Raw genomic sequence first — 21,982 nt, forward strand, 5'->3', positions numbered from 1 at the left:
TTATCTCCACCCACCCCCTAGTTTGTCTATGACAGAGTGCTGCATAGGTGTTTTCCATGAGCTCGTCTAGTCTAAGTGCAGAAATACATGAAATTTTTATGTTCTCTGAGCTTGTTTGTTGTACTTTATAAATGATATATATCTGTTTAAAGACTGATATGAAAAGGGAGGGATTTTTGTGGGTTTTTTGTTTTGGTTTTTTTTTTTCCAGCAGCAAACCCACAAATCGTTTTACTTGGGAAAATCAGGTCATATTTATTCTTTTACATAAACAGAGGCATGCTATGCTGGCAAGGTAGCATGTAAGGTATCCAATGATTTTGCACTACTATAAACTGTAGTTCAACAGAGGTGATACCCTAGATATTCACTGTGGGGTGGCTTTTCCCCGATAAGCTCTAGTCAGTCCACAGTAACGATTAAATCAAATACTCCAGACGTTAGATGTTCATATAAGAAATCATGGGGGTGGAAAGGGAGAGGAAAGAGAATAATGTTGAGAAAAAAATTCCCGCAAACCCACCACAAAACAACAGAAAGGAATAGACTGTGCACAGGTCCACAGCTACAAAACATTTCCCTCATTTCGCAATATCATGTGAGTCCTCAGTCCTTATTTCTGCTGCGTTTTTCCCAGCCTCCAGTGGAAGAGCCTGGATTAAGCTAATGCACGGACATGTTTTGGCCGCTTATTATTTATTACAATTTTAGTTCCAGGTTTCAAAAACAATTAGGGAAACTGCTTAATAGGAAAATGACTCTAATTACTTGTTAATTGAGGTTATCTGCTTCACATTATTCAAAACGTAAATTGTGTTGACACTTGTACCCAGATATGATTACTTAATAAACAGACTGAAAATGCATCGTGAATGCACACACCCCCTAAAAAGAGGCATGTTATTTTTCAACTCTGGTTTGCTCATCTGAAAGATGTTAAGAGATATATATATATAATTTGCATTAAGCTCAGTTGTAGCATGTTAGTTCAAAAATATAAATTATATGCTTCAGATAATGAAAAGATGAAGTACTGAAATTTCAAAGTGAAAGGGTTTGTTAGGCTTACATAGAACATGTTCAGCTAAGGTTTACACAAAATAAGAAACAGGGTCTCAAAGTATGGTGCTGCCTCCTGAATAAATAATTTCGCTGATAAATCAAGTATCTGGATCCAAACAAAATACCCAAGTTAATACTTGTCATATTTATTCTTGTGTTTGATTTTGGGGATCTAAAAAAGAGGAAGAATGTTAGTGTTTTGGTGGTTTTTTAATTATTTTAAATAAACTCATCTGGGGATGACAGAGACGGGGTTCTGAACAAGGTTATGTTTTCTAGAACAAGGTAATTCTGTGTGTGAGAATAATGTGTAAGGAAAAGAAGATAATTTGTTTTTAGTGTGCTCTGGGACCTCTACATTTTTACAGAAATGTACAATCCCTGTTTTTTAAAAATCATTGGGACACAAATTAGATTTCCTAGTAACTGAATGGCTAATGACATCTAAGACCATGGCTTCATACAATGGAAACATGTATATTTATAAAGTATTGGGGGGTTGGGTTTTTTTTAATTTCCCCCCCCCCCCCCCCCCAAATGTAGAATGCAAACATTGTCGTTTCCTTAGAAAAACAAAAATGTTCATTACAAAAAAAAACCCCAAACAGTAAGGAAAGATGAAAAGTAACATTTTTGTTCTAAAGACATAACTAGCAAATCTGTTGACGCAAGAGAGGTTCCACTTGTGTTTCACCTTGAAATTTCCCAGTTTTAACTGAAAGGTCTTGGTCCAGAGAGAGATGCTGTGATTTCAGCATTGGGGTCCATTTCTGGGCCTTAGACCCAGGACTATCAATTGCTGAGGCATTTTTGGAATTGTAAACTCCACAGTGGTCAGGCAAGGAAAGGGGGAAAGTAGGAAAATGATGGAGAGTGGAAAAAAGTTAATCCTTTGGATGAGAGGGGGTGGATTGCACACGTCACAGGATTATTTCTTTCTTAATATGCGAGCATAAGTCTTCCACCTTGAATTTTTGGACTTGTATTTTCCTTAGCTAAATAGTATTTTGAGGCACTTTCTACAGAAATACTATTACTCTCTTCTACTTCAGATTTTGCCGAGAAACGAGGGAAAGTTGCAAAGCCCACAAGCATGGAAGTTTTAGAGCTGTGTTTGTGTCCATTAATTTTCTCTTCTATGATATTTTCCCATTTTCACTCTGTTTGACATTGAGCCTGAGCTTTGTTCCTGACTTGTAGCCTATGGCAGTGGAACGGGGAGATGAGACATCACGGAGATGTAAAGCACACATAAAAAGAGAAGATGTGTAAAAACTGAAATGACATGGCAGCTGAAGCAGCTTGTTGCTCAGCTTGGTTGCATGTTTGAGTGGAGAAAGCGAGGTAAATTGTGATATGTAAGAGAATAACACTCGACAGGGTGTATGGTTGTAAGGTATATGGATGCTCAATCATGTGGTGAGGCAGAAGGCTAAAGGACAAGCGCCTTCAGTATCTGCACAGTCTGTAGATATCCATATGACCTACAAAACAGAGGGTGTTAGGCTCAGAAAAATATCACTTACAGAGCATATGCAAGCAATTTTAAGAAAAGAAAAGCCCATCTACGCCATCTGACTACCTTTTAATCTTCCAGTAATTATTAAATAATAAAGTTTAGGTTAAAAATTCACTATCACACGCTTTTATGTGCATTTGCACCGCAAATGGATGAATTCTCACAGCAGCCATATGCAAACAGCCATTTCCACTTCCCACTGGTTATACTTAAGCACCTATTAGACGTACACGTGCCTTTATGCTAATTTTTCTGAACATTTACAACAACTGCTATATCTGTGCCTGGGTGGGTTTTGTGTAATGGATCTGATGATCTTCAAATCTGGAATAGGATTATTTTTTTTTTTAGGTCAGTCTTCATTTAACAGCATTTTGGCTATTTGAGCTGGGAAGAGAACAGTCCTTTGTATACCGGCATTAGAATGTTTTAAGATGTTTATTCAGAGCATTGTTTAAATTTTGATACTTCTAGAGCCACACAGAAAATAGTTTGCAAATCAGTTTCTATGGCAATGTGTAATAAATTGCTGAAAAGAATTATAATTTAAGCAAATTTATCTTCCATTGTGTTCCAGTTTAACACACACACATGCTTCAACCTGCAAGAAGATATAAACAGATATTTTAAAAATCAGTATGACGCAGTATGCCAGCTTACCTCTGCCTTTCTAATTGTATGTGCACCTGTATAAATGAGACAAATTATCTCATCTTTGATCTGGCGACTTTCCTTACAGGTAAAGAGTTGATTGTATAAAATGCAGTGCACTACAAAATTAACTTCATTATTTTAGCTTGTGGAAATTCTAGAAAGACCAAACCTACTGGAATCTACAAGACAACGTGCTGTGCATCCACCATTTTATATATCTATAGTAACTGACTCTAGGTAGTGACAAACTGAGATGTATTGAATAATTGACTGTTTTTTTTTTAATGGTACCCGTTATAGAGAGGCCCTTTACACAGTGTAAAGCAGCTAGATGCTAAATAGTGTACAAAATCTTCCCTGTAATAAACTTCACCCCAAATATTGTATCGCTGAGGAGAATCCTGCAAGCACTGCAATGCTGGACCCAAGCAACGCTTTTACTGTGTCCTGGACTTTTCCAAATTCTTTAAGTTCTGAAGTCTGTGCACAGGAAGAATTTCAAGAGTCTTGTTTTATCTCTAATTTTAAAAGCTTAGTGCTGTGCTCTGACAGGTACACTGTTAAGATGATGCAGCTGTCAATAGTGATGCAGGAAAAATGAAGAACAGTCAATAAATATTTGGGGGGGTGTGGATTTTTGGTGTTTGTCTTGTTTGGTTTTGGTTTTTTTTTTTTTTTTTAAACCATGCATAATTTGCATACTAGAAACTGGTGATGAACTTTCCATCCTATTAATGACAAAAACCAGGTTGAATGGCATCTACTAGTGATGCTAATTTTAGAAAAAAATAGCAACGCTTGTCAAGATATTAGGAAATTTAAATAAATGTCATGCTAGAGCCTTAAAGAGTTTTCTGAGGTGTTCTGTACCTGTTGATTTCAATAATAAATAAATATTGGGCTGTCATGGAAATTACAAAAGTTTGAGAAAGGGCAATCATTATGCCAATACTCAAAAAGGAAAAATGGCATGACTCAGAAAAACTTATTGTCAGATTAACCTAACAGAGTATTGGGTCTACTAATGAAAAATTTGTTGCAGGGTTTTATTAATTAAAAAATAAAGTTAGGAGGATCATTGACGTCAAACTTCATAACTGAATAAAAAACAAATTTAAAGAATCACAACAAAATGGCTTTTTTTATGCACCTCTGGTTGAAAAAGGCAGCCATATTTGTGAAGTGTAGTGAAAGTTTGTAAGTCACTTGACTTAATAGTACGTGACATTCTGATTAAATATTAGCTATGTGCTGTATCAGTGAAGCACATGTTAAATGGATTAAGAACTGATTAATTTACACGTTTCAGGAAGGAGTCCCTGTGAAATCATCATCGACTGGGTGAATTTTTAGAGTTGTTCTCCAGGGACTAGTACTAAGCTTGACACTAATCACTCTTATCCATGATATGGAAGTAAATAGAACAGTTCAAATAATGTTTTAAAATAAAGCAGAGATTGATGGACTGGCAAATAGGTCTGGGTAACGGCATTTGTAGAGAGTGATCCAGCTTGCTTAATGGCTGAAAGTGCATTTTAATTTATCCAAATATATGTATATATGGGAAACACAGGCCATGCTGTTCCTAGAACTAGGAACTATATTCTGAGATTTTACTGCAAAACAAAGCTTCTATGGGTGCTTTGGTGTCAAAATATTTGAGCTGACCCTTGTGAGCAATAATGGAGAAGGGAGATGGTAAATGTTCATGTCTCAGTGCCACTAATGAAAAGGAAACTAAAATGAAAAGTGATATTGAAATATTGAATATTTTTCAAGGAAGAGGGGAAAAAAGAAAGGGATCTTAGGAGACTTGTCTTGCCGATGAAGGACCTACAGACCTCAACATGTTTAAATTATCTGAAAGAAATTGGAAGGCAATTGATTTCCTACTTACTGACATTAAGGGACACCACTGGGTACCAAACAGTTCTTTAATGTAGCAGAAGAAGGCGATACAAGATGAAATGTCTGAAAGTTGGAAGCCCCCCAAAATATAATGAGAGTTACAGTACATTTTGCAAAGACTAGTGGGAAACTACCAAGAGAATTGGTAAATTCATCATTTTTTCATGCCTTCGAATAAGAAATGGATCCCTTCCAGGGAGATATCAAACAGAAATTTCCTAGGCTAAGTCCAGCTTAGTTTGGATAAATTATTTATATAAACATTTCTATAAACAGTGCCATCTTGATTCCTCATCCATGTCAAGGGGTAGAGAAGCAAAGAGATGCAGTGGCAGGTGCTATTTAAAAGCCTTCATTGGGCTGGGCATGAAAAAGGAAGAAACACAGCACACAAGTGATAAAGCCTTTTTCCCCTCCATTACATGATATGTGTTTGACTTTGCTGACAGTGGGGTATATATATGTATGTACGGCATGGTATACATGCACTGAAATATACAGTCAAAGTTCTTTTTTCGTGTACCACCAAAGCTTCTAATCACATTTGGCTTGTTTGTTTTCTTGATGTGCTATTTGGGGTTTTGTTTTGTTTTTTTTAATGATTTTATACATATGTGTGTGTGTGTGTATATATATATATAAAAATATGAAGTAAATGACTTCTCTGGCAGTATACCTGGAGTAGATACTGTCTTTATACACTGCCCACATTTTGGATGGCAGCGGATGATTCTTGTTTTCTTTTGTTGAGGGCTTTCTATGATATGTAAGGTGGGTGACTTCTGTAGCAGAACAGAATGAGGAAAATCAAATCAAGGGCAATTTCCAGTCTGTCTAGATGCTTCAGAAGTTTCAAACAGGATAATTCCATTTCTTCTTTTCTTTATCTGCTGCTTTAGCGTTATGTGGTTTGCTGTCTGTGTAATGCCACAGGAGTAAAGCCAGGAGATTCGGTGTGCTTGGGTCAGAAACGTGCACTGCCTTCTCCTGCGTGTTCTCTTCAGTGCGCAGCCCGATCTGTGGAATGAGCACAGAAGGGAGTGTCTTTATTGGAAAGTATTATTTCAAATGTTTCTTTGTCTATAAAGGGCAAATAATGAAATAGTACTTAAGTGTTATGGACAATAAAATTTTGCAGTTGTAGTTCTTCGCCAAGACAAATGGTTGACTCTTTTTATTATTTTTTTTTTAATCTATGTGACAAAGAATGAAATCACGAATGCTGAAACCCAATACACATTTGAAGAGCTGATTTTGGTATTAAAAAAAAAAAAACAAACCCCACCTCCAAACAAAACCTAACTTTTATATTGTAGTACTTTTACTGTGTCAGCAGTTTGGTAAAAGTTCTAGGATATTAATTTTGCATGAGGTGAAGGCAAATTGCAAGTGGAGAATCCCTGAGCTAGGTAACAGTATTAGCAATCACTGCTGTCCTACCTGGTTTGCTGCAAGGCTGTGATTAAATATAAATCTGAGAAATCTCAAAGGAAGAGTGAAAAAAAGTTAAGCTTTTAAATATTTTCATTTTCCTAGCTGAATATCATCATGTGAAATAGAATAAGGAGGAGTCATCCTGCTAATTGACCTTTGCAAAAGCAGCCGTTTACTTAAAAGGCCACTTGAAGTAGATTAGTTATGATCTTGATTACTCTGGTTCTTTCATTGTTAGTGTTTATAATGGCACCTGGGAAAACTGGTTTGCAAACTTTGCTTCATTCTTCTGTTGCATGTGTACTTTGGTCCTCTGAACAATGCTAATAAATACTGATATTTTTTTTTTTAAAAAAAAAACAAATTACAAGTTGTGATGATATGAGAGACTAATATGAGCCAACAGTGCTGGGAAAAAAAAAAAAACCCAACACATTCATAGGATAGCTTAGGTTATTAGTGCAAAGGGAAGGGAGAGCAGGTGGCAAGTTAGATGGCCATCTAGATATTATCAATCTGACAGGTATCCAAGTGGTTCTGTATTACAGTCTCTCATTTTGGTCTCTGAATAGTTTTTAATAAGATTTAGCTGTGGGGTTATCAGCTGTGACCTGTGTTAGAAGATATTCCTTTCAATTACATTAAAAATGTACTTTGTGAAAATTCCTGTACTGACAAAACCAAAGGACTTTCTATTGTAAAAGCCAATGTTTTAGCTCTGCCTTGCCTGGAATCACAACCTAAAAGTTAGAAAGGAGAGGTAGTGTTTGCAGGTTTTTTCCCCTTCAGATTAAAGAAGCTGAACAAAACTTTGAAGTCAGGGCAAAATAGTTTCTATTCAGTTTCTTTGATTTTTGATGTTCATAGCGACTTTTTTTGGCTTGTGTTCCTTATAAATCTAATTTCATTCTGGAGCCAGGACTTTTTCGGCACTGCTCCTGTGAAACTTGGACACGACAATTTGACAATATGTCCAGACCAAAACAGATCAAGTAGTCACACATGACTGATTCGGCGGAGCATGCTCAAAGACAAGACTGATGTCTCCGTGCAGCAAACAATTCTCTAGGGTAGGGACAGCACACTCAAATCCAGTCACCCCAGAGTAAACACTAAGTTAGACACAGCTTAAATGTGCCTTCCAGCACAGGCTTCCACTGCTGACTAGATGAGAGCCCCAAGCCAGGCTGCAGATCCAGCCATGCTGGAGCTTTTATATCTCTTTTTAGCCTGCTAGCAAGCATCCATAATGGTTAGAGCAGTAGTAGGGTGTGCTCAGCAAGGGGAAGGGGAAGCAAGAAGGGAAAAACACTTGTTAGTATAATTTTGTGAATATGTTTCGTGGGTATTTGCATCTCGTTTTATTAATTTTCCATGAGTGTTTGTAAGTGTGATAGTTTGTTCGCCAGAGTGTTGGCAGGAAGGAGGAGTCCTGGAAGACTCCGTTGGAAATATTCTCTGGTGCAGCGATTGCTTTGATTTTTCTCTTCCTTCTTCTTTTAAAAGTTTCAGTTAGCTAATCAAAGGGCAGAAACTATAGTATGTAACACTTCTAACAACTCCCATACAGTGTATGAAGGACAGCTAAAGAACTACGAATGGCCTGTAAAAATACCATGGGATTTACATCCACATACAAAGTTATTGAAATAATTTCAATTAAAATTTTAACGAAATACATTCTTTTGGAACAGTTAACAAAATATTATTTTTTAAGCAGCGTATTAAAATAATAAAATTTTGTGTTGATTTGCTGTTAATCAAATGATATTTGGGAAGAAAATTATATCTTAATTTTAATGTTGCTGCTTTGTCCTAAAATATCTGCAGTAAGATTGGCTTTTGGACTAAAAAAAAAAATATGCTTCTATTTTCTACTAATTTTTTATAATAAAAATAAATCCCCTGTCACCAAGTAGGGTTTTCTCAGTTATTATTATTTCCAAGGGCAATGACACAAATTAAAATTAATCTTTGTTAAATGACCTTTTTTTTTTTTTTACTATCTACCTTTACTGGTGCCATTGTTTGCCATGGAACATTTTCTGCAGTGCGGTATATATGGAATACATATTGAAGGTAAATAATTGTAAACGAGTCTGGATTTGGTTCACACTGGTTTCGGTATAATCTGCCTTCGATTTTTATACCCTATGGCCACCGGGTGATATGCAGTGCCCAAGGTAGTTTTAAGTTGGGTACCAGAAGCACGCTATAGTAGGCTGTGCTCTGGCTTGTGTGGCCACAGCTACGGTGCTCTGATGCTTGAGCCAGTTTGTTCCAAGTTATTCCAGTTATCCCTTCATCGCCATTGACAATGTAGAGCATATTCTTACATGAGAATCTTCGCTATCTTTTTGTATCGTTCCATTTTGTATTTTTCCCCCCCTGGTACATTCCCCCCTTCCCTTTGTGTTTCTGGCACACATATGTCCACAGGTGTTATTAAGTGTAGGGTAGCATGTGGTGTCCATGCTTCAGTGCTATCGCAGAGGAAGGACTTCCTACAGGAAAAAAATGATCACTTTCAGTATTTTGCAGGCTGCCCATCTAAGCCCATCATTGCCTGGCATCTACACACTAAGGGCAAGGATCCAGCGAACTTGTGAGTGGGCACCATGCCATCTGAACAGATGGGCATGGAAGTAGGCAGCCAGTAGACCATGTATGTGCATCAACTGTGGGTGTTGAGGGCAAGATTCCCAGTGGAGAATGTCCAAACAGCTGTCTGGCCTGAGCCAACATGCCTACGACCAAGCAAAAGTGCCATCCCTAAATCCTGCTGAGTGGATTAACCTTCAAAAATAAAAATTGCTTCTGCAGTAGCATAAGGTGAGTTTTTGGCTTGTTTAAATCCGAAGGAAAGAATTAGGTAGTTAGGTAGGCAGGATAAAGAGATGCACTAACGTAGAGACCACTAGAGAGGACTGAGCATTTGTCTAGGAATATAATAATATTTTATACAAGGGTATTTATATGTTATACAGTAACTGATGACTTGCAGGAGTGTGACATCAATGTTAATTATGCTTTTTCTGTTAAGACAGTCCTTTCAGGAGAGACAGAGCTTTTGAGTGCGTTTTGATTGCAGTGTATGTGCTGGATGTGATTTGGTAAAGGCAATTCTTTTGGATTTTTTTGCACATTTACTTACTAAGTTGTAATGATTTTTTTTAATTATTTTTTTTTGCTTGCCCCTTACCTTGAGAATACTATTGTGGGGTGCAGTCTCAGTCTCAGGTTCAAAGCTGCTGACATGATTTGCTGTCATAGCTGAGTTCTCACATTTATTGTCTTTATTTTTCTAAGATCCAAAGGGGACATAAAAAGATAATCTATCATTACTCTCTGTATTAACTTTGATTTTTACCATTTATGGACATAACATCAAAGAACACATTTTTGCACATGTAGATGTCAGGCAAAGAAGTGAAATACTGATGTCTATTGCCTTTTTGTTCCTTCTGGGTTTTGTCTGTATTTCCTCTATCATTGGTGCACTACTCATCTGTAATTTTATCAAAGCACCTGCAGTAGTTAAGATTAATATATTATAATATCTTGATGGTCCAAAAGTAACGACTGCATGATGAATAGAAAAATCTGAATAGGAAACTAATCAACATATTTTATTTTACAATATATATTTTTGTGTATGGTTAGATGAATACTGTCACAGTGTGCACGTTGCTGTGTTTTGTTACCTATTACAGGCTGTAGCAGAAAAGGCTACTACAAACGTATCAGAGGTCTCACTTTAAATGTTCTGTTCTTGAATTAATAAGTATTGTATTTAATACAATTAAAGTACATTGAAGCTTTGAGACCAGGTTCCAGTTTGATTTCCAGCTGGAAATACTGAGGATTAGAGGCAACGCAGCTGTTGGTCCCTTTGTGATAGTTTGATCCCCAGGTACGGGAATCTGAGGGATCTGCTGTCAAGTTTAGAGCAGCCTTTAGGATTTCTTGAATTCATATGGCTGGTAAGAACTTTTTGTAGCTGTCTCCTCTCCTACATATGGTTTTGGCAGATCTCCTACTCCTGAGAAGGCTAAAAATGAAGCCAACCACATCAGCTGGGACTCCCTCAAAGCAAGAATCAATTGGACAAATTTCAAAGTCCATTTGAGTAGCTAGAGAGGAACAAAAGGGCTCCCACTGAAGGGAAAATTTGCTCCTAGGAAACAGCAAGCTGCTAACAGAGAAAAGTACCTGGTACCTGATGTAGGCTTATCCTTGGAGTTCAAATGTCAGCCCATACAGTCTAGCCCAAATTTGGATCATCCCTTCAACTATTTTGGGAGAGAAGGTGACATGGTTTCAAACAGAGCATGCTTTGTAATCAAACCCACGGCTGTTTATCCTCTGATCACAGAGGATCTGTTCACCTTAATGCTTACTGAAATTTAAACTCAGATCTGAATAATTATTTTGCTTTAATTTCATGAATGAAGTGGCTGAATAAATCAAGATGCTCCAGCAGCAAAAGTGCCACGGTGCTTGTCTACAGCAAGCTCTGAAGTCAGGGAGCACGCCCACGTGATTAAATTGCCTTGATAAAAAATACCCACCTTCACAGGCTGGAGCACGAAGGAGGACCCTCACGCTGTGGGAAAGGTCTATAGGATTCTGATTTATAAGGGAGCAAGAGGTCAAGGGAAGCAAAACCATTATCATTATTTTCCCAGGCTCAGGAGATCTGAACTGAGTATAGAGGGCAGCGTGCTCAAAGGGAGACATGCAGGGGGAATGCAACGCAATCCCGCTGGCTTCCCACCCCCACCCCCCTTGCCCCCGATTTCAGATTCTGCTGAGAGTATGTCGTATATAACTGGAGCCTGTAAGGACTGTGAAGTGGTTTTCTTATTAAATGATGCATAGAGAGATTATCTGGTCTGTAGCCAGTGCACAAAAGCTCCATCCGTGCAAGCTCCTGTTCCTGAGCAAAGCATTTGGTCACCTGCATAGTAACGAGTTTTTGGGGCTTAGGTAGAAACGGAGAGTGAGGAGCAAGCATGGGCTGTCGGGGGCAGGACTGAAACTGTGCTTCTTGCCTCTCCTTGTAAACCTTAGGGGAAAAAAAAAAGGAAAATCCAGAGCGAGCTAATGGGGTGTTATACTGCCTTGTAGTCTCCATTACCTTTTCTTCTGAAAAAATCTCTTTGGGACAGGCAAGGAGGGAAAAAACCAAACCGTGTGGTTTTAATGTAACCCTCTGAAAGACGGTGTTAGGAGGGCTCCAGCACAAGCCAGGAGCACCAGTGGCTGTGTCTGTGGGCAAGGTGCCCACTGGGACACAGGAGCTTTCATGAGGGCTGAACAGGGTCTTCTGCTGAGCCACTGCACAGCTCTAATGCACTGAGGGCACCCCAACAGCGGGCCGGGGGAAAGGGGATTGCTCCTGCTGTTTCTTGACAGCCTCCGTTTCTTCAGGATGGACCAAGCCCCTTTATCTGCTGAGATGACAAAGGATCATCTTCAAGCAGGCAGCCCTGTGGGATTTTCTCAGTGTCTTTCACGACAGAAGAGAAACCATATCACATCAGAGGTGTTCCCAAATAATTTCTGTGGACAATGGTGGACATGCCACACTGCCCAACACTGGATCTTTAAAACAAAGGAAATTGCTCTGAGCACGGCAGTGAGTGAAATGTTGCAGGATTTTCCTTTCTCTTGCCATTGCCTAGGTGTCTTTCAAGGGATGGGGCCATTTAAGGAACACTATGATACATTTTTGTGAAGTTTCTCTAAGCAATTACGAGCTGTCACTGCAGTGTGGGAGTGACTGGGAGCGAAATGACCACAGGCATCACTAAATCAGGTATCACCCTTCCTTCTCAGAGGGAATGGGTTTCACAAAAAGTTTATGTGACTAGTTTGGGTTTCACAAAAAGTTTATGTGACTAGTTTGTACTTTTATTGCAAACTTTCAAGCTGCCACCAGTAAGTTTGATCCTGTAAAGAATGGAGTGTCCTGGCCCTGATCCAGAAAAACACTTAAGCCCATTGCAGAGTGCTTTTCTGGATCAGGTCCAGAGCATGGCAACATGCAGTAGTAGAGGCTCAACAGTAGGAGCCTTCTCTCTTTTTTTGGTTTATAAAGGATTCTCCACATATGTGATTGCAGTGTGGGTAGGATGAAACAAAACCATAGTAAGACCCCTAAAAGGAAAGGTCAAAGCATGAACAGCGTGACAATATTTTTGGTAGAAATCTTAACAAAACCTCCATGAGAACCTTCTCCTTGGTGGAGCACTGCAGGGACTGATGGAGGAAACAGCAGGTAGGTGTCATCCTAGGGTTCCTCACAGCAGAGCTCTGCTGTCTCAGGTGCTGCTCGTTCAAGCAAACCGTGGTTTGCCCAGGCTACTTGTAGATGATGTTTCTGGGTACATAATCTCTAAGTAATAATTTATATATATATAAATTATATACATATATCAAATAATTATTTGATAATTTTGGAAACCACCTAGAAAGGTCTTAAAATTAGCTTAATTATTTAAGGATACAAGTGAATTCAGAATGATGGTTCAGGAAATAATTAATTCTACTTTGCTCTAGAGCAGCCTTTCTGGGACTTTGGAGAAATGCTAGTTGTTTTTGTTAAGTTTGGTTGGAATTAAAAAGAAGTATGCTATGCTGCTTCTCATTGACCAGATGAATTAGGTCAGAAATATGCTTGTAATGGGAAATCAAATCCGAAACAGTCTTCCAAGTCTTTTTTTATAATCAACGCCACACTATTTGAAGAGTAGCAATGAGTTAGTCATGATGAACTCCTGCAAAAAGGGGGAATTTCAAGAACAAATAGGAACATGGAAAGAAATGAAATTAAACACCAGGTTATTGTATTTTACTTCATCAGTGTTAAACCAGCAGTTGTCAGATGGTTGTCCCTTCACGCCAGGATACCAGGCATATGTAATGGAGGCTTTGCCTTTGTCGGAAGGATGATGACGGATTAGTGCTTAGATGCTGAAATAACTCTGGTAGGAGATGGATACCCTTTAGCTAAGGGAAAGGGGGGGCTGCCAAGGCTGAATTTAACAAAACCAGACTTGCCCACAGACTTGCAAGCGCTCGCAGAGTGGATTTTTAATGCTGCAGGTGACATTGTTGCTGACTGAAGAATGTTCATCAAATCAGAAAACTGCTGATAAGCTGCCTTTCCCAAAAAGGGATCTCACAAACTTCTCCTGTAAATCCCTGCCTTTCATCATACCCTGGGAGGTGAGGTAGAGGACTTGTGACAGCTGTTATTTAGGTTCAGTTTATTAGGGTAATCGAATGGAGCTATAGAGAAAAAAAAAATATCTCAAAATATATCCTTTATGGCCTATGTATTAAAATCTGAATGAAAGAATAAGAATAATTGAGCCTATGCTTCCCTTTGAATATTTTTGTACAACACCGAAAATTGTGAGTATATCAAAACATGACTATATTGACTATTGTCACCCAGGTTCTGCTAAGGACATTTTACCACTGAACTGAATATATCGTAAAGGCAGTGATATGACAAACTCATTCAGCGGTATTTGCAAAATATATTTAAGACCAAATGTATATAAGGCCTGATGGAACTTTATAAAATCAGTCTTCAAGACTGTATTGCCTCTGTTGTTGCCGAGTGTTTTTTCAAGCTGTTTTGATTTTTTTTTTTTTAAAGTTCTATTTATGAACCAGAAGGCTGGTAGGAACAAATAAGAACTTTGTTGAAGTTTCCATCAATTCCATTTGTAAGCCAAATATTTGGGGTGTTTTTCCAGAAGAGCCTGATCTTGTCTTACATAACTGTGGGTTTTGGTTGTATTTCTGTAACTAGAGCCAGACTTTGGAGCTTCAGGACTTTCTTGTGTGAGATTGTTCATTGCTGGGTTCCAAAGCAATTCCTTTTATTTTTGCACTATAAAGGAAGCACCTTTTTGGCAAACTTATCATATCAAATAACTAGGTAAGAAGTCTATTCTTTCCCATTGTACACATGGGGTTTTCCTTTCTGCTTTGCATACAGTGACGAGGTTTTTGAAGCATGTAATAGCATCCATAAGTAGAATTTAATTTTTTTTTTTGGTCCTTTTGTATTTTCTGGAAATCTTACTATTGTCTTTTTATCAAAATATCACCATTAACTTGCTAGTGCTACGGACATCGTATTTTTCACTATCTTCTTCATTTGGTTGTGGATGGATTTAGTGCTTCTGAAATACTCTTTTTTTTAGCATGTATCAAACATGAGCATTTCTTTTGCTAATGCTCTGATCACTGAACCAGACAGAAAGCTCTGATGAGTGCTGTACACTTTGTAAAGTTGCATATAGGGCCCCCAACAGACATGTATAGTTCCTGGAGAGAGCAGCTGAATGTTAAAATAGATACTGTGGAGTGATGGTGTGTCTTGTTATTCAATTTGGATGAGTGAAAAATATATTTCAGTAAGTGTAGTTGGGCAGTGTGCTCTGTTGTATGTTAAGGAATAATTAGAATGGGGGATCTGAGTAAGAAAGACTTTCTATGATCTAGACCTGAATAGTTTAGTTATGTCTTGAGCACTATAGAACCTTCAGAGTTGTTGAACAGTAAAGATAAAGATAAATTGAATTAATTTATTTTGAATTTATATACATGCCTCTGCCTGCATTAATATTAAGTTCCACCCAAAATCTAAATAGAAAGACTGTAATCTTAGAAGTTCTCTCAATAGCATCAGCAAATCATTCTTGTTTACCCTACATGCTAATAAAACAGGAATATGACACTCCTGAAAACAAGATTGCAAAATACAGAAAATGTGGTCTGACATTTTTTTTCTCCCCAAAGGAGGGACTGCCACTAACTAAAGTATTTCTTATGAAAGCTCGATTGCTTAAGATGCAGAATATTAAGAGAGAAAAACACTTTAGGACACAGCCATGTCACCAGCTGTTACTCACCCTTAATGAAATTGTTAAGTGATATTCTTCATAAATAGGTCAGAGAAACTTTTGAATTGTGAAGAATGTTTTATCTCTTTCTTTGAAACGTTTGTATTAAATTTAGAACTGGTAATTCATTAAGCTCATTAGCTCTGACTAGGAGAGTAGAGCAATATCTAGGATATAGATTTCAAGGCTTAAAAATGTTAGTGCTTACAAATAAACATGAAAGCAATGTGTGGAGAAAAAATATGGGATCATAATATGTTTAACTGTTTTTTGAGCGTGGCCCTCTGGATTAATTAAGAACATTTTCTATATTCAGACACTTGAATATAAACAGAATACATTATGACTTTTGGTTAACTCTGTTTTAATAGGGAAAAAGAGAATGCATTATGATGAATACAGTGGAAACTAGCTGAGACTATATTTTGTTTGTTTGCTTCTTGGCTTCAGTTAAAAGAGGAGATAATAAATTAATTTTACAGGATCTCAACTCCACATTATATTATTATTGATTGACATTGAATTTAAACAGTAGAAGTTTTTTACATATATATACACACACTCTTGGGTGACCTGTTCTTTGTTCAGATTTGTAAGCAAGTAAAATGCTATGGAGCTCTGCCAAATGCTTGGTTTGTGATGAAACTTTTATTTAGTCTTAATAATTTCTGGTATAATGCAATAATTATCCAGAGTTAAGTCACAGATAGTTATACTGGCTTCCTTCTCAAAAAGAGGGAACTAGAGGAAACCAGGGGCTCAGTACTTGGGAACCATTGTAGAATCAGAGTCCTGTACTGCTGTAGTTTTCCAGTCACGGCGATTTTAGAAACAGCTTTTAAAGCGGTTTAAACATGCTGGATGTATTATGTGCTTGTTCCCAAGTATTTTTCTAGCTGCTTCTTTGACTTGCTTTGTGGCCTTGAGGTTATAATTAGCATCTTTGCCATTTCTGTAAAATGGGTCTAAGACCACCTAAGCAGTTAAGCAGTTTTTGAGATTCCTGGTGGAAAAGTCATAATGCAAAATGATTTTTATCAGTTGCTTGATTTTTGAGGTAAATTTGCCAATGTGACATCACAAGCACATTCACACCAGAGGTGTTTAGAATTTAGTAGCTGTACATTTCCAACACACAGGGCTCAGAGGGACACCAGTTTTCACAGAAATGCAGTCCTGAAAGAAATCAGGTTTCCAAAACTCCATCCAATGCATGCTGTGCATGCCCAGTAATTAAATTTGTTGGTCCATCTTTATACCTGCATGTATTTGAATCCTCTCTGAATTGAAATCCTTGATTTTTTTTTTAATTATTATTATTATTTTTTTTAAGGTAAATCGTCATAGAAGAAATCATTCCCAACATAACTTAACGCTCGCAGACATCATTAGTACACAGGACCACACGGTAAGCAATTGCTCTATAGAACTGATAAATCACTCTTGTTATTTTAAATGTGTATAATGTAAATGTTACACACGCTTTTATTAAAGAATAAATACATGAGGCTTTGGATGCCTCAAGATGTTAAGGGATTTGAGGGACTTTGATTAATCAATAAAAAGAATAATTTCAGAAGGTACAAAGCAATTTATATAGCTTGACTTTGCTGTTAATTCGGTTGTATTGGACTGATGTTTCATCAGTATTAATACTTGGTATAAAGGAATGTAACCATGTTTTTGTCTTGTCTTTGTCCATACTAAGGAGTTTTTAATTTTAATAACAAATTTTATAAGTAAAAGTGATCACAAAATTTAACAAAATTTTCCTTGACGTTCAAAGAATCTAGGGGGAATGAGAGTCATAAAGAGTTTTCTATTAAAAGACAATGAATATGCAAATACGGTTTCATCAAAGAAATGCTGGTATCAGTGGTGCTTTTACCTACACAAACTTTTCAGGATTAGGTAGGTTCAGGAGCTTTGAATTCTTCCAATTAAGAAAATTATAGAACCTATATGTTATAGTCAGAATTACTTTTCCTTATAGTTTCTAATATTGTTAGCTCAGAGTATTTTTTATTATTATTTGGAAACTCAAATATTTGCACATACATACTCCCATCTTTAATATTATTCTAAAAAGCAAACAAACCCAAACACAAAACCCCACACAATAATTCTACTTTCTTATTTCTGTGCTAATTCTTTAAGGCATTTTGGGTTATTTTCTCAACCTCCCATATGTTGAAAAGGTGCAGGAAGGGCAGCAGCTTAACAACACATGATGATATTTATTGAGACAGAAACAACAGAGCATATCATTAGGAAATATTTGGTATTCTTTTTTATTTAATATCATCCATTTGCTGAAGTATTGTAAATTGATCTTAAGCTGTCTCAGAAGTATTTTCCTGAAAATAAATGGAACGGAAAAGGGGATATTAACAGATGTTAAATAAGAGGAATATAGCACCCCAAACTGAGTCTGTAAAGATATTGTGGTCATCTTAGAATTCTTTTTATTTGTCTTTGTGGCAAAGTTGTTTTGTAATTCTGTAAATGGCTTTTATAGCAATTACAGAGAAGACTGTGCACATTATCAATTAATGAGGACCATGCCGATTTTTTTTTTAAAGACAGCACCTGTACTAACTCAACCTGTACTATGACAATTACTTTGCTTAGCACTGAGTAGTCTCATATTAACTGAAGATCTTGTATTTTTGTGCTGTTCAATTTTGAGCTGTTTAATTTATAACAAATGCTGGATTTGAGCTATGTAATTTAAATCAGGACATTTTATACAGCCAACATTTGTTAGTGGCTTTGATATTCCAGCTCAAGACAATTATAAGGAAAATATGATTGAGCAACAACATTTTCATCTGGAAGCATATCCAATTTTTAACATCTCAGAATGTGAGAATAGAGGTGATTCAGATATGATGTTGAAAATCGTATCTGCCTTTGGTTTTGGATTGGTTAAGAGAACAGTTTGGGAAGGGTGGTCAGTAAACTTTGAAAGCATGAGATTTTGGGTCTGATTCAGAGAAGCAATCGACAGCTTGAGTGGTTAGCCAATGCTCCTCCCAATTTCTCTTTCCAGATGGATAGAAATATTAAAAAGAATAACCTTTCTCATATGTTAGTTGGCATCTCTGGCCCTGGCCAAGCACCAGAACTTTTATGCTACAAAAATGAAAGGTTAGAAGGGGAAGAAAAATATCAAAAGATGTAAAGTAAGTTTGATTTAAAAAAAAAAAAAAAAGTAGGTGGAGATGGGAATTAAGTCCTATTTTAACTCTAATAGTTCATCCATCCATCACTAGATAAATAGTGACATGACTCTGCACAATAATCCCTACATACTTTCTCTTGGTTTTCTATGGCAATGATATGCATGACAGGAATTTGCATGAGATAAGTACAAATTATAGAAAATGCACACATTAATCTTCATGTACCTATATGAGAATTTCACGTAAATCATTGCCCACCAACCTACAGACCCTTTCATAGGTACAAAGAGATATGTGCACAATACATATTTCATTACATGCTGCATATCAACAACAGGCAAAATCTACGACAATAGTTAAACATATTACACTGTTAACATCATTATATGTTGTATAATCAAAATAACAGATATGTTTGATTTAAAAATCCTTACATTGCATGTTTTATTATTATTTAATGGCTTTGCAGACAGCAAAATTTTATTGAAACTGTAACAAAATTGACTTGTGATACGATTTACTATAAAGACCATGTAACGTTTCTGATGTCCCAGACAGACACTACTCAGTAATGTTTGCAAGGGAAAACAGCCCCTCTCTGAGTCATGGTTTTGCTGCTTTTCCCATTACTGACACAGCTGGGACATCCTTAGCTAATGAGACCTGATGTGATGGCAGGTCAATGGGTTTGGCTTGGCTGAAGATCAGTCGTTTTGTTTTGTTTGTTCTTAAATTTTTAAATATAAATTTACATCATGAAAAAGAACTCTTATCCCAAATTGTATAGCCCAACTCTGCAAGGGATGTTTCAGCAGGTCATAGAGAACCAAATGTCTGTGAGGGCCTCTGGCTTAAGGAACGTGTTCAGAGATGTGGAGGGGCATAAACCGAGAGAGAAATGTAAAAAAATAAAATAAAAAAAAAACAACCAAAAACCAAAACCAAAAACAAAACCTGGGACTTGCTCCTCATACACCAAAGCTCAGGCACAATGTTGGTACCTTACAACCAAGCGTTGCAGCATCCTTTGTACCGACAGAGTCCTCACCCTGTTCTTGACAGGACAGAAAAGGGACGAGGTTTCAGTGACAGCAATAGCAGTGCATGGGATCTCCAGAGCTGACAGCAGGTGGCTAATATCACATACTGCCTTGTCCAGGTGACAGCTAAGGGCTTTGCCTTTCTGGGTGTGTTTTGGAAGATGCACAATGCGGCTGTATTTTCCGTTTGCATGTTGAGGACTGACAGAGCTGCTCCAGTTTGTTTTCTGCACAACACTAGGAGATCATTTAGTTCAGCTGGAAACTTGCAGGCACGTTCTCCCCGCACGTGGATGCACACCCGTGAAGTGTGACCTTTTCAGGGCTGGGGGGGGTGAGTGCCTCAGTACCAGAACTCATCCAAAAGATGGCACCACTTAAAAGCATGATGCATTTTAACATCTTGCATGAGCCTTGGTTTGGTGCTGACTCAAAGCAAAACGTGGCACCTATGAAGGCGATGTACCTTTTCCTGTTGTACAGATATTTGATGTTTCTCTGACATTGGTTACCACTAAACATGACTCTTTCTAGAATATGACGAGCAAGAGGCTTCTACAGAAGTATGGTGTGTTGCTCACAGCTATTCATGAAACTCAATATATCAAATGATACCTTGACATAATTTACTTGCAATATATTTTCAGCTAATTTTTTACTTATAGCTAGAAAATTGTCTTGTGTTAAGATAAATTTCTTCTTCATCAATAAACAGATTATTATTGTTTTTTTCTTCTAGGTTACTTCTGTGTACTGACTGACTTTAAATGCTCTTCTCAAATTTTTGGAAGAACTGACTGTATCAGAAAAAACGGGTGACTAAACTGAGAATTAGTGATAAAAGGCTCCCACACTAGATTAGCTAGATGCAGGCTCTTAGACATGTGCTAAGTGGATTCATTCATCTGAATAAATGATATGGTTATGACATGTGTGTTTTCTGTTTCTTGTAGGTAGTGGAGAAAGAAGGATACCTTCTAAAAGCTAAAATAGCAGATGGTGGCAAGAAATTAAGGTATTATAAATTAATGTTACAGAACTTATCAGTTGCAAAATTCAGAGTTGATGCATGTTTAAGTATAATTAGCTATTATTGCTGTTAATAGCCAAATTGCCATTGTTTCAGTATTAAGCCAATGTATGATTACAGTTCCAGAAACCAAGTGACAGCAGCGAACGGGCTTATTGCGTGCAATGATCGTGTGTCAATGTTAATCCCTATATTATTTATATTACACACATATTGAGGATGACCTTAAGGCACCAGGCAAACCAATATTATATTTCCCAGCGGGCAAATTTCAGGTGCTGAGTGTGTGCTTGAGGAGTCAGGGATGCGATGTAGGAACCCACCAAGTGGTGATGCCAAGAAAAGTTTATCAAAAATGATCAGCATGGCTGTGGTGAAAGTAATGTGAATGCTGCCTTTTTGAAGAGGATTTCCTATGGTTTGCTCTATTTTGATGCCTGTAAAGGAGTAGCAGTGATGTGACTAGCACTGTATGTTACCAGTGAGAAGGAGAGAGTAATGTCAAATATTTTTGGCCTGCAGAAAGGAGCCAGGTAATAAGTTCTCATAGCTGCTATAGGGCCTTAAACTATAAGGATCCAAGAAATGCTCATTGAAAAGGGAGCCTGGAGGTCACCGAGACCAACCTCTCTGTTGATGCAAGAACGCTGTCAACTCTTGGCCAAGGCTGCTGCAGCTGGGTGCTGCCAGAGCTTGGGATAACTTGCATTGCAGGAAAAGGCGGTGAAGCCAGGAATAAATACTCTGTTCCCCACTTGGACACAGGCAAGAAGCTTCTGCAGGGCGTGCGGAGGCCAGACAGGGCCTGTGGCCGTGCCTGGATGAGGGGGGAGCTGCTCCTTCCAGCCCATCAGGGGCCGGTAGCACCGAGCGGCTCCCGGCGTTGCGTGGGCGCAGGGAGGCGGCGGGGTGGCTCGGCCGCTTGCGGTTTTTGAATAGCCCTGAACAGCTTTGCCTGTTTTTGAAATTGCCTCGGAGATGGCGAGCACCGTATATATGTATATAGCGATGCAGCTATAGCGTGCTGCCATCAGGTGTCCGTTTGACAGAATGCAAATGCAGCCGCCGCTCGGGGCTCCTCCGGCGGCTCCCGGGAGCGGGGGGGCCGGCAGCCGCTGCCCACCGCAGCCGCCGCGAATCCCTGCGATATCCTCCTTAATTCTAGCGTGCTGCTGGTTCTATGGCTCTTACACAGAGAGGACGGGTAGGGGGATTCATCGCCC

At 38.0% G+C, this 21,982-nt stretch overlaps 1 protein-coding gene across 4 annotated transcripts in view; it reads left to right on the plus strand.

Annotated features, from left to right (window-relative positions):
* Positions 1-21,982, plus strand: part of ARHGAP15 (Rho GTPase activating protein 15) — a 333,020-nt gene that overhangs the window by 30,853 nt on the left and 280,185 nt on the right. For all 4 annotated transcript variants that reach the window (XM_056350341.1, XM_056350342.1, XM_056350339.1 and 1 more), the window contains 2 exons: positions 16,838-16,912; positions 20,683-20,744. In XM_056350341.1, the coding sequence (XP_056206316.1) occupies positions 16,838-16,912; positions 20,683-20,744 (137 nt within the window). The remainder of the gene's footprint in view (positions 1-16,837; positions 16,913-20,682; positions 20,745-21,982) is intronic.

The sequence above is a fragment of the Falco biarmicus genome, chromosome 8, assembly GCF_023638135.1.
Source record: "Falco biarmicus isolate bFalBia1 chromosome 8, bFalBia1.pri, whole genome shotgun sequence".
In the NCBI taxonomy this organism is placed as follows: Eukaryota; Metazoa; Chordata; class Aves; order Falconiformes; family Falconidae; genus Falco; species Falco biarmicus.